The sequence below is a fragment of the Saccostrea echinata genome, unplaced genomic scaffold, assembly GCF_033153115.1.
Source record: "Saccostrea echinata isolate AGI-Se365-2 ecotype Australia unplaced genomic scaffold, CSIRO_AGI_Sech_v1 ptg000002l, whole genome shotgun sequence".
Lineage (NCBI taxonomy): Eukaryota > Metazoa > Mollusca > Bivalvia > Ostreida > Ostreidae > Saccostrea > Saccostrea echinata.
In genome coordinates, this window is record NW_026889751.1 from 27,029,720 (window position 1) to 27,045,912 (window position 16,193).

The window sequence follows — 16,193 nt, forward strand, 5'->3', positions numbered from 1 at the left end:
TTTATTGTTATTGGTTTATTGATAGACAATATTAGAGTTGCGAGTTCACAGGCAATAAATAGGAGATGCTCAATGTTTTTTAGTTGAGTATGGAAGTAGGACAGGAGTTTTTTTTATATTTTCATGAGTGTGATGCACAAATGAAAATATATAGAGCTAATTCAGAGAATTTGTGTCCACCACTTAAGGAAAAAAAGAAGAGGGTGGAAGAAGTGAAAAAAATATGTAGATGGAGAGGGAGAAAAAAATTAACCTTGACCTTTCAGCTCTTGATCTTAAAGTCAGTAATGATCTTTTTAAGTAAAAGAAATTCATGACTTTAAGTTTCATTACAAAAGCTTACAGAGAGCTTTCATTTTCAGATGATACCTCAAAAAGCCTTTCTTTAAGCTTTTGCAATGAAAGAAGATGGGTGAACAAGGGGTGCAGAATGCCTATAGCTTTAGATATTAAAAAATCATATTCAATTTGTGAATTAAGTATTTAAAGTAAAGTTCTCATTATTGAAATTTATGAAATTATGATCATTTTTCTAAGATAAAAAGATCTCGGAAAAAATATTCCTATATTTAAAAAAATAAAATGGTATTTGTGGGATTCGAACCCCCTAACAATAAAAATCCGGAGTATCATAGTGCTTTAAGACTAACACGCTAACCACTACAATACACAGCTCCTGGTGGATATTGGCATTTAAATCATGTTTGTGATATGACCCTTGAATAAATGGACTTCAAGTATTTCTTGGAAAGATGCGAATACATTGTCATAAAAGTGACTTTTAAGGTATAGTGGGTCTTTGCTCCATGTTTTTGTAAACCAAAAAATGTATATTTTTATGCAAACTTTTAGGATTAACTTTCAAAAAAATGGAGCGAAGACCCACTCATATCCAAAAAATTTGTTGAAGTATGAGAAAATGATCCTTTTTGTCCTCTTTAATGTGTGTATGCTATTTCGTAGGCAAATAATTTCAGTCTTTGTGAGATTTTTGTAAATTGTAGAGATTTTACATAAAGTATACTTTAATGTTAGATGAAATATCAAAGAAAATTTTGATATAATTGAGATTTTATTTTTCACTTCATGTTTGTCCCACTATAGGCACTTCGCCCGCCTTGTTCACCCATCTTCTTTAATATCACAACTTCCTTTGGTCTAAAGAAGACCCCTAATGATTTTGAGATCAAAGATCAAGGTCATAAGTTATACATTCGGTGTATGTGAAACACTTTCATTTCCAGGTGATGTCTCAAAAAGCATTTGAGCTTTTGCAATGAAATTTTATATCGCAACTCCCTATGACCAAAAGAAGACCCCTATTGATTTTGAGGTTCGAAAGGTCAAGGTCATAAATTTATACATTCTATCTGCGTGTAACACTTTTGTTTCCAGCGGTACATGTATCTAAAAAAAGCCTTTGAGATTATGTCCCAACTCCCTCTGTTCTAAGGAAGACCCCTATTAATTTCAAGATCCAAAGATCAAGGTCATATACTCATTTAGTGCAAAAAACAGTTTCCAGGTTATGACTTCAGATTTTTATGAGCTTTTTTCAATGAAATTAAATATCAGAACTCCTTGTGGCCTAAAAAAGACCTCTATTAATTTTGAACTGAAAATGTCATGGGCAGAGATTTCATCAACATCTTTTCCAGATGATGTCTCAAAAAAACTTTGAGCTTTTGCAATGAAATTTTGCAGCAAAAGAAGAATCATATTGATTTTTGAGGTCAAGAGTTAAGGTCAGAAGTTCATGCAATTCAAACAATAGTTTCTGGATTCATGTTTTCTCCGAGCTTTTTTAATGAATTTTATATCGTAACTAAATATTGTAAGAAAGACCCCCTAATGATTTTGAGGTCAGGAAATCAAAGGTCAAAGTAAGAAATTTATATACTTCAAAGGATGGTTTCCAGATGATAACTTTAGATCTTTTTGAGCTTTTTCAATGAAATTTTATATCATTAACTTCAGTGACTTAAAGAAGACCCCTATTGATTTTTAGGTCAAAAGGTCAAGGTCAGAAATTCATACATTGCAAAAATGTAGGGATTTCAACGAATAGTCGACTATTCGACTGTATAGCTATCAGTCGAATGGACCGACGATCGAATAATGAAACGACATTCGAATATTATTTTAACTAAATAAATGCAATAAATGAGTGATAGATGAAATGGAATTCTCATCAAAAAATTGAGAAACAGTCTTTCCTCATAGACAGCCGATAATTTTCCTCAACAACAACAACAAAAAAACGGTACATTTTCCATGTACGTATAGAAAGTACAACAATTATAAGTGCTTCAATACTGCGAGATTTAATTGTAAGTAACTGCCTGTGTTGTTTTTGTAATAAATTACCAACCAATATAATGGGCTTTGTTTGTAAAATTATTAATCAGACTTGATCTTATACCATGTACCAATTATCTTTTGTTATTTTAAGTTTGCTCAAATGCAGATATAAACCTGTTTTGATACTTTGATAATTATTAAAACAATGCGCTTACATTTAAACCGTTTGAGGACATTTTGATAGCCCCCCCCCCCCCTCCACTTTATTTCATAATAAGCTTTAAAAAATATCGGCTGGCAATTTTTTAATGCTTACTAAATAAAAAATGACTGCATGTACAGGCCGATTTATGAATTCTATTGACGGCGAAATAATAAATTTTGGAGAATTAGGTTTCTAAATTTATTTCATAAAATCATGCTATCCACGCTTACGTTGCATTAATTTTGATGTTACATTTTAAATAGATTAAAGTAAAAAGGTTTTTGAGTATGTATCAGTGAAGTTGAAATAAAATTTTATTTTCAGAAAATGTTCCGAATATTCGACTATCGTTCGAATAATGCAATCGAATGATCGACTAAGGAAAATAAATATTTTGACATCCCTACAAAAATGGTATCCGTGACCTTTTTCAATTAAATCTTTTATCATAACTCACAGTGACGTAAAGACGACCTCTGTTGAGTTTTAGGTTAAGGTGAAGTTCAAAAATTCATATCTTTTATAAAATGGTTTCCTAGTTATAACTTTATTTCTCTTTGAGGTTTTTGCAAGGCCGTAACTACCATTGAGGCAAGTGATGCAAATGCCTCACTAAAATTTTAGGTTTTCTGAAAATTGAAAATGGCTTTACTTTGATCTGAAATTATTTGCGTCTTTTTACTAAATTCATTTTAATACTGTAACTTTACTTTCAATTTCTGAAAATCGTCTCAACAGGTGCTTCATTATAGTTTAGAAAGCATGTAAAAAAAAAAAATAATTAAAACGTGAAAAATTTCAAAGATTAAGTCTTTAATGTACTAAAATCCAGGTTTTGAGACCCCCCCCCCTCCCGAGAACCCCCATCAGGGCACTATCCTCGACCCGCTTGGGACTCGGGTGGCCCACAGAATCCTTGCCTCCCTAAAATTTGAGCCTAGTTACGGCCTTGTTTTGCAATGAAATTTTACAAATTTAAACAATATGACCCCTATTGATTTTGAGGTCAAAAGTCAAAGACCAAGGCCAGAAATTCATATATTGCATACATAGTTTTCAAATGATAACTTAAAATCTTTGCAAGGAAATATAAGGACATGAATTTCTTTAACTTAAAAAAGACCGCTGTTGACTTTAATGCAAAAAGCTGAAAGGTCAAGGTCGACTTTTTTTTCTTTCTCCGTCTGCATTATTTCAGATCTTCAATGCTTTTTTTTTCCTTGAGCGGAGACACAAATTCCCTGAGTAAGAATGTTTATAGTATTCTTCGTGAAGGGAAGGAAAATCTAGAGTTTTGCAGCACTTTTGATGTATTTTTATATTTTATTTTTTATACATTTTTAGACAAAATAAATTCTGTGAGCAAAAATATAATTTTTTCTTTTTCTAAAAATATTTCCACATATTTAATTCTACAACATTCCCCGAATTAGTGAGACACACCTTGTAAATACACGTACAAGTAAATATCTTTAAAATACGAAATTTAGACAAAAAGTATACTATTTTTACTTTAAATCTTCTCTGATCTGCATCATTAATAATTACCTACCGATTCATTAGACAAATCCGGAATATTTTTTCCTTTAACACGTGACTGATAGAGGCATGATGGAGAAGCATAAAAAAAAATACTGCTGTAAAATCGTCATTAAAAATGTTTTCGTGTGAACCACAAGGATTTTATTTATTGCTTTCCGAGTACTAGAGTATTTGTGTGTAAATGCTCCACTAAGCTTTCAGTTTATGGCCTCTTACAACTGTATTTACAACTATGTCAACAATTCCAAAGATGATACTAGTATGAGCTCAGTTTCATCTTTGATAAACTCCATTCTTGAAATTGTAAACTATGATGAAAATATAAAGATAACTGCTATTCAGCCATGTCTAAATGTGTAATAAATCGAATATGATAAGGCAGAAGGTTAAGCTTATTTGATAGCTCTCTTTGAAGATAATTTTAATCACTTAAGGACATGCAGATGATACAAACAAACTTTTATCAAAAACCTTGAAATTAAGAACTGAAGTCATGTTTATATAAGTGAAATGAAAAAAAAGTTTAACCGAATAGTTTTTTAATTTTTCATCCAAAGTTTCACAATAATGAGATTTAAAGTGACAGAAAGTTATAGATTAATGAGGATGGTTGCAGAAAGGAATAGAAATTTGAACATCATAAAAAGTTTACAATTTCTGAATGTTTTAGAAATTTATTAATTGCAGCATTTACAAGCAAACTAGGTCCAAAAATATATATCAATCCCAGCATCCTTTTTTTTTTTTTGGTATCATATGTCCTTTTGCATCTGTTAAATTTTTTTAAGCTCAGGCCAACTTAAAAACAATGTTTGTTTGCCCTCTCCCGACTCAGGATGAAAAAATTGGGCCGGTAGGTAGGTGACCCCCCCCGCCGAATATTTCAACATCAATGCTGAATTTTTCAAAATCTATTTTCCGGAATTATTGCATCCTGTAGTAAAAAAGTTTTGAGTCGGACCATTTGTAGCCAGTCAGTCGGGAGAGGACTAATCTCAGCGAGTTCCGTAGAGACTAAAAATTTTGGTCTGGTGTCTCTACATAGAGACACCAGACCAAAATTTTTAGTCTCTACGGATCTCGCTGAGATTAGAGAGAGGACAACCAAACAATTTTTTAAAGATATAGCCTTATTTTTTTTTTTTTTTTACTTCTTGTTTCTGGACCTAAGATGTGTGAACGATGATGACGTCCGCTAGGTCTATAATATAAAAACATTGGTTAGAGTACAATTTCTATAAGATTTAATGACGTTTTCGTCGTCTGATATTGACGTACAGATTGTTTATGGTCACTTTTCCGGGGGGAAATCACTGTATTTTAGAATGTGTAAGACTTACCTCCAAAATCAAAGCTTGAATATATTGTAAAATTCAATTATTAATCAAATAACTTGGTAAGCGCAATACTAAAAGGGGTGCAAGTATATAAACCTTATATGTATATAAAACACACAGGCACTCGTTTCTGTAATAAATTTGCTACCCCATAGTATAATGATATAACTACTTTGGGGTAAAAAAAAATTACAGAAACGAGTTCCTGTGATAAGAATTGCTTGTAACAAGAAAAGAGAAAATGAAACAGATCAGATCAGAGCTTGATTTCTGAACAGGTGCTCTATCAACTGATTCGATCAAACTGAATTGTCTGATTGCCGACATTCCTCTTCATCCTAAGACATCAACCCAGATCCTGTTGCCCCGGGTAGGTCGATCTTGCATGTCCGAGATTGTCAACGGCACCAAATTTAAAAGTCATCTACCCGCACTGGCACATAATTGTCTCTGTAATATTTTTTTACCCCATAAGTATAAAACAAGGAAACATAAGGTATCTAACTCCAAATTACAAGGCGTCCCCATCTCCCCAGAGTTATACAGTCATTTACGCTTTCAGAGAAACCGCAGTGGAAAACAACTGACTACCATTTTCTTCTACGATAATTTATCTACAAAATCATATATGACCTGCTAGTCTTTATTTTCTTCAGTGGCAGATACAGGAATTTCATAACCAGGCCGGGGGGGGGCGCAGAAGAAGACAGGGGGACAGGGGGTCTTGGGGGTGCATTGAAGCCCCCAATTGGTCCAGGTTAAAGCCCTGGTAGCTGACGAGTTCTTACAAATAAGAGGTGTTTTCCCTTGATTTTAGGATAATGGACATATAAGTTCTACATACAAAAAATTCAAACGGGGGGGGGGGGGGGCTGGATCCGCCTTTGATCTTTGATCTCTGTAACAATGTCAAAACACTGGACTGGAAAATTTGTTTCACACCACCAATTGCTATGTTCTGGTCTCGGTCAGAATGCAAAACCTAAAGGATGTGCTGGTATACCACACCGTGAGTATCAATGGCGTGACTGTGGTTAAAAGCTGTAATAAAACGTAGACTCATATCGGGATTTATTCATTAAAAAAATCCCCCATTTGAATTACAATTCTATCGGTATACTTATTAATATAAACACTGCGAATTTTTATTAAACATTCACTCACTGATTTTCTCCTAAAACTGAAAGTTTTTTTTAACATTAATTTGAAAATATGGTTTTATTATTACTATTTTTTTTTTTTTTAGAAAGAATCAAGAAAGATATTTTTCTCCAAGCAATTTTTAACAGGTTCATTATTTTTGCATTATTTTACAATCAACTTTAATTTTTTTTTTTTAATCTTAGTCAGAAGTTCTTTTGTAAAACGGGCCCCATCTCTCTCATTCAAGTATCATCATAATATACGTACATTATTTAAAAAACAATATATATTATATATATATCATATGTATACATGTACAGTTGGGTTTAATTTTGAGCAAAATAACAAGACAATTGCTTTCAAAATTATTTTCTGTGTAAAAATTTTAACTTCCGGAAAATTTTGAAATGAAGTCACATAGGCTGTTGCTGCTGTCGTCGTATCTTTTATGACGTCACAATCATCTTGACGTCAACTATTTATTAGGAAATTCAATCTGTTGTCAAGATGGATATTTGGTTGAAAGATAAATCCTTTCGCACAAAGGAACCAAGCAGTAAATGTGACTTCTGTTACCAGTCTGGAGTGCCTGTTAAACCTCTGTCATGTAACAAACATTTTTATTGTGGTGTTTGTGAAAAGTTTGCTCCAAAGTTTTGTAAGAGAGCTGATTACACGTGTAGCCGTTGTTCCGCTCAAACCCACATCCGTCCTCAAAGAATAAATTTAGATTTCAGCCCTGCCAATGTCAACTCGCAGCGTGCGGCGAAGAAGAAACCTGCATTTAAAGAAGTGACAATTGCAATAGAAGGGGGGACTATACTCAGTTTTGGTGGTAAGTTGTTTAACCTCTGTCTGAATAATAATGTTACAAACTGGAATACGCACTGTAGAAGAGAGCTATAAATGAACATAAAATCTTTTTTACAACCTTTTAGCCATTAAGTTAAATATATACGTGTGGATTTTACATGTATATGCATGTATTTTACTTGTTTGTTTGTTTGTTTTATTATTTTGTTTATTTTGTTGTTGTTTTGTTTGTTTGTTTTGTGTGATTGGTTGTCTGGTAGAAAAATATTAGATTTCTTCTTTCAATCTGATTCACTAAAGAAGATTACCTGCTACACTGCAGTAGTTGAACATTATTCAAGACAATTTTTTTTTCTCTTTCAATGGATTCCGAATTATTCTCTATATACTACATGTATATTCTATGTCTAATGATGAGCTTGTATTCCAGATCCCGATCCAGATTCGGGTGACGATTTGGAGGGAAACAATGTGGAATGGGATCATTTGTTGCAGTCCATGACTTCTCCACAACCAAGTCTGGAAACGGGAAGGTGGAGTAGGGAACAAATTCATAGAAATTCCACACACATTCTGCCATGCGTGGGCGGTTCTGGGAGTCAAGAATCAACCGTGATTGGTGGGTTTAGGGAATCACGTGATGAAGTAAATGATCCGGGCACCTGTCCGAGATCTTCAGAACACAGTAGACGGGGTAACACTGTAAAAACAGAATCCACGAAAGAGAAGGTTAAAGAGGAACAAGAAAGGGGTTCATCGCCCGTCAAAGGTATAAGTAATGTAATCAGGATAAATACATTGTTTCAAACTGGTCACAAAAGTAGCTTAAATATAATTGAAATCTTTTCATTCTTCTGTTATTTTTGTTTTTCCTTTGGGGTCTTGGGGATTAATTGTACCATATCTGCAATTTTTCGGATTATAGTTAATTTAGAAGAATTGTGTCTTTTTCGCACATTTATGACCAGTTTTATGATATTTAACAATTTTGCAATTGTCCAGGATTAAGGACGAAGTTTTCCTGCTTTGAGATGCTCCCTGGAGAAACTTCTGATGATGAGAGTGACTTCAATCCCATTGGCGATGTGGAGGGACCGGAAATGAGTGATGGCGAGGCTTACCATGGTGACTCAGAAGAAGACTTCTGGGTTTTCTAGGATCCAAAAGAACTCCTTTATTTAAAAAAATATGTTAGGATTTCTACTGTTGTAAATAATATAGAAATGATTATATTGTTTAAATATCAGAAGATAGAAATATAGAGGAATTACATTTTTGTAAAGTAACATATATAAATTATTATCAACACAGTTTTCTTCTTTGTAACATTGGAATAATGGATAATGTGCACCGCATATCTCGTTAATTGTATACTGTTGACATTTTTTTCTTCTCTCGTGGACAATTTATAACATTCTTTAATATCAAACCAGAACCCTTACAAAAATTGCTTTAAAAGCGCTCACAGAGACCTGAACTTAGTGATTTTTATACAATTGTTTCCACAAAAGTCCATGACATAGAATGATTCCATTTGGTAATTTTATGCACATTTGAAAATTATTTTACATTAAAAATAAGGAAGGGAGTTTTATTATTATCATTTTTTTTTTTTAAAAAAAGGGGTCTCATGAAATTAAGAAAACAAATACAATATGGAATAATTTAAATGAAATTACGGTATCCATTTACATGTATATGATATTGTTAAAGTGAGTTTTAACATGTACCACTTTAACCTTTGTCAGAATATTCAGGGAAGGGGGGGGGGGTGTCACTTTGAACTATCTATAAATAAATCCAGGATGGCACTCCGGTGATGTTCATTCATTTTCCTCCCAAATCCCCGAAAGTCAATAAATGACACAACGTTCTTTTGAATCCGATGGTAAAAAAAGTAATCCTTCTGAATAATGAATTGGTCTTTTCAGTTCCACAAACAGAAATTATAACATATTTGATCATGACAGGTCGATGTAAAAGACTTTCCAATAATTTCCCCCGATCTTCACGTCACGGCATTGATTTAGCGGCCCGCCCTATCGTGGCTTCAGACGTTACCTGTATCAAGCGCCTTTATTCAGTTTCATCTTTCATGCAAAATGTATTGAAACAAAACGATCGATTTTCTACGACAAAATAGAACTGATGTTAACTTAAGTGGTAATCTATAAATAATTCATTACTACCCATTGTTCTGCTATTGATTGTCTTCAATGCCATTCTAAAAGGTGTTCGGCCGTTTTTCTCCACAGATTTAGTAACCTTATCACAGCTGATATTGGCTGATGCGACAGCAAGCCCGAACAGACAACTAAGAAATTTATTTGTGTTGACTCAATAGATAGTCTCTTAAGAATACGCAAAACACTTGTCACTTTTGGCATTGTCACCATGGAGACATGCGCATCGCAATAGCAGTGGAGGATTTCCAAACCAAACAAGCTTTCAGTCAGGTGCTGCTGATACCTGGCCGCTACGCATGCGCAGTACCAGAATATTCATTAGTAATAATTAAGTTGCTGTACTCATTATGGTTTCCTGGTTTAGAAACAGCAATACCTTTAGGAGAATGTGAAAATGAATCTAAAGATGGATATTATTTTAATTTGGAATGTTGCAAAGATGAAGGAATTCTGGTGTTGTTATTTTCATCCTTAAAAACTGCAGACATACATAGAATTGGATTCTTACTTCTTCTGGATGCCCACGTGAAATCGAAATGCCGGGAGCAAGGAGGGGACTTGTAGCCCCCCAAAATACATTTCTAGAGAACATCATAAGAAGATCCAATGGACAACGTAAGTTGTTTTTTCTTCAAATTATTATTTCTAGAACCATTCTGAGACAAATTTGGGTATCTTTACCTATATATACCAGCATGTTTTCACATTTGACATTTACTAATTGACGAATTCTAAAAATGTTGTAATTATAGTACACGCCATTAATTGTACTCGTTTTATTTTGGAATCTATGAATTGGTAAACGACGAATGAAGATGAACACAAGTTTTGCAATCAATCAAATAATTACCTACAAATATTAATATTTAATATTGAAAATATGAAATACCATTTTTGGGAATGTTAATTATATTTATCAGAAGGCGATATACTGGTGTAACTGCTGTTTAATCAATTTAAATTTTAATCATTTAATTGAATATTGTGTTTCTTTCTTATTACAAAATATTTTTATTTTTCGTGAAGCATATAGTTATGAATTAAATGCTGGTAAACAACGTTAAAACTTTTACAAAAACGCAGCTCTCGGTATTGTTTACTTTTCTCACGCAATGGCATGTCTACGGTAATAAAGGTACATAAACAAAAACTGCACAGGAAACCTCCCCTACCCAGAGGAAAAACCACATTTTGCGATATAGAAGCAATTCTCCTATTTGCAAATTAATAATAACAGCAGAAATTAGATAATGAAAAATACCGATGATGACGAACGATGAATTATTAAATTACAGACACTCGAGGGAAATCAAAACTCGACTTCCATTAAAAAGGGGCATTAAAAATTGTGACAATCTTTCGACTCATGATCAGATATCATGGGATGGTATAGTGTCAGACAAACAGAGAGTTCCGAGAGTCACCGTTCACAGTATTGAACACTGTCACATCATGTAGATCTGCGACATCAACCTCTAACAATAATGACCGCCAAAGTGTAAATGCTTTGCATGACCTAGCACATTTTTTGCTCAATTGCACTTTTATTATTATCTCAAAATTATTAGATCGATCATACAAGAATTAGTTAGCGTTTTTATTATAGATATGATAAATGCATACATCCTCATAGTTTTCACGGTGCACTTCATTTCATTCAAAAAAAAAGGAAAGAAAAAGAAAGAAAGAAAAAAGGTGGAGTTTAACACCAAGGTTTAATATGTCATATTTTACGAAACCAAAGATTAACAATAGGACCACCAGGGAGTAAGTTGTTATTCTTTGTGGAATCTGACCCCCATAATCACAGCCATTTTACCAGTGGTAATCTTATTTTCTTAATTGATGAATAATGCGTACAAAGTTAATACACACCTCTTAACATGCTTAAGGTCAGATCCCTTGTGTTGGTAAAGGGTTTATAGGTCATTGTACGCAATGCAGGGGAAAAAAAGCAAGAACACCTTAATTGTAATTTAAGAAGGATCCATGGTATCAGTATTTCAAAAACATTTTTTACTCTTATGAAGGGAACTATAGAGTTATATTCTTTATTTATCAATTCTTATTTGTGAAAATAAATATTTTAAATTAAAAACTTTTTTTTTAATATTTCAAAAATGGTGCACATACAGCGAAATTTGATCAAAAACAAAACAAACGGACAAAACAACAACAACAAAAGATGCAATATACAATTCAATTTCTCCATATTTTAACGAACGGAGGACAAATTCAGTCTTGGAGATAATGGTAACACGGTGATTCGAAATGAAATACTGTAATGCATATACCTTGTAAATCGACATCTTTCTTTGAACAACCGCAGTTAAAGTATTTTCAGAAATACTGTGTGGTGCGTTACTAGAAGATATATCATTTCAATTTCAATTTCCATAAGCGATATAATGGGATTATGGAATTAATATAACATACAGGAAAAATTTAATTTTCTTTGCCGTGCTTCTGGATACAAAGATATATAAGCTACGACACTAGATATCCCTTGACGTCTGTTAAATTGACATCAACTGATAGAATTATTTATCAGAAACTAGAATAACGAGTCGCATAAAAAAAGTATCAAAAAAGTATAAAGTTTAATTTTAATTTGAAATTCTTAGTCTGTTTTGAAAGCACTTTTAGAAACTAATAGGATCTCACTTTTATTAATATGTGGGTGGAACCTCTGGGAACTTTTCATTAAAAAAGGGAGAAAAAAATGACAGGTGTAATTTGAATTATATTTTTTATAATTTCATTTAAAAGATAGAATGCATATTTGAAGAATATACAACTAAATGTTTTAAATAGCTTTTTATAAATAAAAAAAATAAACACATGTGGTCCAAACATATGCAGATGGAATATACCGTTTACTTGCATATAGTCAAAGAAGAGTCACACTGAAACAAACTTACAGTTCAACAGAAAGAAAAATTCGTGGAAATGATTATAAAATAAAACGATAGTTTCAAAGGAAAGTTATTAGTAAATAGCCATTTAGTTTTGGTATAAATCAAGAAAAGTGCGTAGAAGAGAAGACTGGGGACAGGTGATGAAAACAGATGTGCAATTAGAGTGACTAAAAAGTGACAAATTGCAATTATTCCTAAAAACTGCCCAGTATACCAGTCTTAATTAAGCTTGCAGAGGAATCAATCACTTTAAACATTCAAGCAATTTTAGCGATTTAATGCCTTTTCAAAATGGCCATAATCTCTTTAAGTCTTGATTCTCACAAAACCACATCACTGGTACAAGAGGTACAAGTGTATAAATATATACAAACACTAATAACAATCAAGGGTCAAAAATAGACAAGTATAAAAGAAAAGAAAAGGGTTCACATATAAATATGCACATGGAAAAGTCTTGGAGAACTAAAACTCGCATTGTTATTTAAAATAAAGGAGATGGGCGAACAAGGTATGCATAATGCCTGTACCTTGAAATGTATAAAAGTCATGGTGATACTTAATTTGTGAATTTAGTATACTCAGAGTAAAAGTTTTATTATTGTAAGGTATGAAATTGTGACAAACAAAGCTTCTCTGCTGCAGAAAATTCTTTCAGCAAAAATCATTCTATGATTTTTAAAAAATGTGGTATTCTTGGGGTTCGAACCTAAGCAATAATATTCCTGAATCATTTTTTTCTCTCTCTCTCAAAGACTAACACGCTAACCAGTCCGCTTAACATCTCATGTCAAATATCGGCATTTAAATCACATTTGTGAAATGACCATTGACTAAATGAACAGTGAACATTTTTCGGAAAGATACGAATGTTGTGTAATGGGTCTTTGCTCTATATGTTTTTGTTAATCGAAATATGAATGGTTTTACGCATGCTTTGAGTATAATCTTCCAAAAAAAAAAAAAAAAAAATGGAGCGAAGAGCCGAAGACCCACTCATATGGAAAAATTGAGATATACATGTAGTATGATAAAAAAAAAAAAGATAATTTTTTGTCCTCTTTGGTTTGTGTGGATGCTATTTCAAAGACAAAAAGTTTCAATCTTTGTGAGATTGATGCAAATTGTGGAGACTTTACATAAAGTTTACATTAAGTTAAATTAAATATCAAAGAAAATTTTGTCATAATTGAGATTTAATTTTTTACGTTCTTGTTTGTCACACAATAGGCATTTTACTCGCTTTGTTCACCCATCTTCTTGTGCAATTAATGTAATAAGTGTAACAGAGTACATTGCTTTACATATGCTTTGCATTACTATTATTCGAGTTAAACTATTCATGTGATTAAAAAATTAATAGAGGGGGAAAATAACCAAAGAAGTGCACTTGAATATCGTGAATTTGTTCGTGAGAAAACGCACTGAAAAAAAGCAGGGGTATGATCTTAAAGTCTATCAGCACCTTGGTTCAAGGTCACATTTCAAAAGTCAAGGTCATTAAGTAGCAATGTGGGGACCATTTTATTGTTATAAACGCTATATGGCTAGATTTTTTTTATGATGTACAGCATCAGTATTCTATATTCCTCATAACAAAGTACGAAGGTTGTTCTGAGAATCTGTGTCATTTTTTATTCTTAGTATTTATTAAATACTCAAAATCAATAAAATCTTAATAATATTCGGATATGTCTCGGGATACGTCGAGTCAATTCTATACAAAATTACTAGTTCTCGGCCTCAACCCAAGATTAAAGGTAATCTTATTGTCTGCAATCCAATGGCAACTTTTGATCTTGCGGAATACCACACAACTAATTGTATAAATTTATAATTTGATCACGTACACGTGCTTACATTGAGTGTAAATTGTCGTTTCAATTAGATACATATGTATTACATGTACTTAAATTCATCAGTTTCATACATAATATCGGAAACAAAAAAAGAAGGAAACTTTAACAATACCTTTTTAATAAAATTCTTTTCTTAAAACGGATTTTTGCATGTACCTTGTAACATGATAATAGTGGGAAAGATATCCTTTGGTCAAATTAAATTACGGCTTCTTTTCTCTACCAATTACATATATTGGTCCAAATGTCCTCATTATAGATGGAAATAGGCATAGCTATACAAGTATATTCATTATGTTAGAGAACAATGTAGATAATTAATATAATTAAAATACATGTTTACTATTCTTGTCTTATAAATACCTACATGATCAGCTTCATATTGAAATTGGATTTTTATCTGCGTAAAATTAAGCAAACAAAAGTGTCAACTAATCCAGATCGAAAACGCCTAACGTACTATCAATGAACACTGAACTTCCCGATCTATGATTGTAATCCTACGTAATTTTTAGAACATTAAGGAAGAAACATATTGCAATATAAGCAGTTTCCAAAAACTAATTCATTGACCGAAGGACGTAATATATATCTCATCCTTGCAACTCTTCGACGATAATTTCCATATTGTTACAATCATTTCAATAAGCCTGTTTTTCAAGCGCTAACAAGAAACAGAATGAGATTCATTCATTTTCTTTAATGTTCTTACCGTGTCAGGATTCTCGACATCGTCAATGTCCAGTTTCAAAGTTGGCGATTATAAATTATCTTATATTCATCCAGTAGAAAAGTTTTTTTCTTGAAAGAGCCGAAATAGGATGCTTTCAACAGGCCCGTAGAACGCGGGCGGGGGGGGGGGGGAGGGTCCCCACTTTTTTCTAAATATAGCTTTTACTATAGTAAATTTTCCATTATTAGACGCTGACCACGCCCCCCCCTTTTTTTTTATGTTGTAAGGTCAAGCACAGGCAAATTCCAGGATTTTGACGGTAAATTAGTTGGGTTTTTTCTTCTTTTTTTTTGTCAGATAATTTTGGGATGGCCAGAGATTTTGAGATTCAAATAATATGAGTCTATGATTGTTATAGGCCAGGGTCTCTAACTTTTTTAGTCTCGAAATGAATCACATGTTTTCAAACGTGAATCCTTTTCTTTTTAAATCATGCCGCTTGAAATTGACACTTTAGGCCCATTTACAGAGAAGGTTAAACATTTTACTACTTGTAGCATAAAGTGCACGTAGATTCAGTTCTGTTCAGGAAAGCAAAGAAAATCACTTTTATTTTAGACCGAAAGAGCCACAGCTTCATAGCTGGCAACATGCCTCTCGGATCTTTTTACACATGTTGGCACTGTATGCACTTTGCCTTATTGCTTGCGTGATCCTAATATTGTCATAAAAAGTCATAGCGTGACCGGAACTTTAATCCCAGAATAGAAAGATAGAGTCTGCTTACTAGGCCTATATAATGGGATCAGTGCCCGACAGAATATGTGTGTGTGTTTGTGTGTGTGCATATCACACGCTGAAGCAAAAGTAAACACAGCATCAGTTAAATACTGAATGTACTGAATGGCACATGTACGCCATCAAAATCAACCCAGAATACATATGAGTCTGTATAGTAGTGCATGATTGGGAGAAAGAATTCAGTGAATTCATAAACATGTAAACTGAAATAACCTATAGCAATTTTTCAGGTTTTCTAATGTATATATATATATATATATATATATATATATATATATATATATATATATATATATATATATATATATATATATATATATATATATATATATGAATGAATATCATTAGCTTAAAGAAAGGTGTGAATTATTGGATCTGACAACAACAACAAAAACATCATCAACGACAATTAAGA

General features: G+C 32.6%; 1 protein-coding gene across 1 annotated transcript; it reads left to right on the plus strand.

The window, feature by feature from the left end:
* Positions 1-7,023: 7,023 nt before the first annotated feature.
* LOC133202189 (uncharacterized) lies at positions 7,024-8,649 on the plus strand. Its single transcript, XM_061337968.1, has 3 exons — positions 7,024-7,363; positions 7,772-8,110; positions 8,344-8,649. The coding sequence occupies exons 1-3, from the start codon at positions 7,036-7,038 to the stop codon at positions 8,496-8,498; spliced, it is 822 nt and encodes a 273-aa protein (XP_061193952.1). The 5' UTR covers positions 7,024-7,035; the 3' UTR covers positions 8,499-8,649.
* Positions 8,650-16,193: the final 7,544 nt, after the last annotated feature.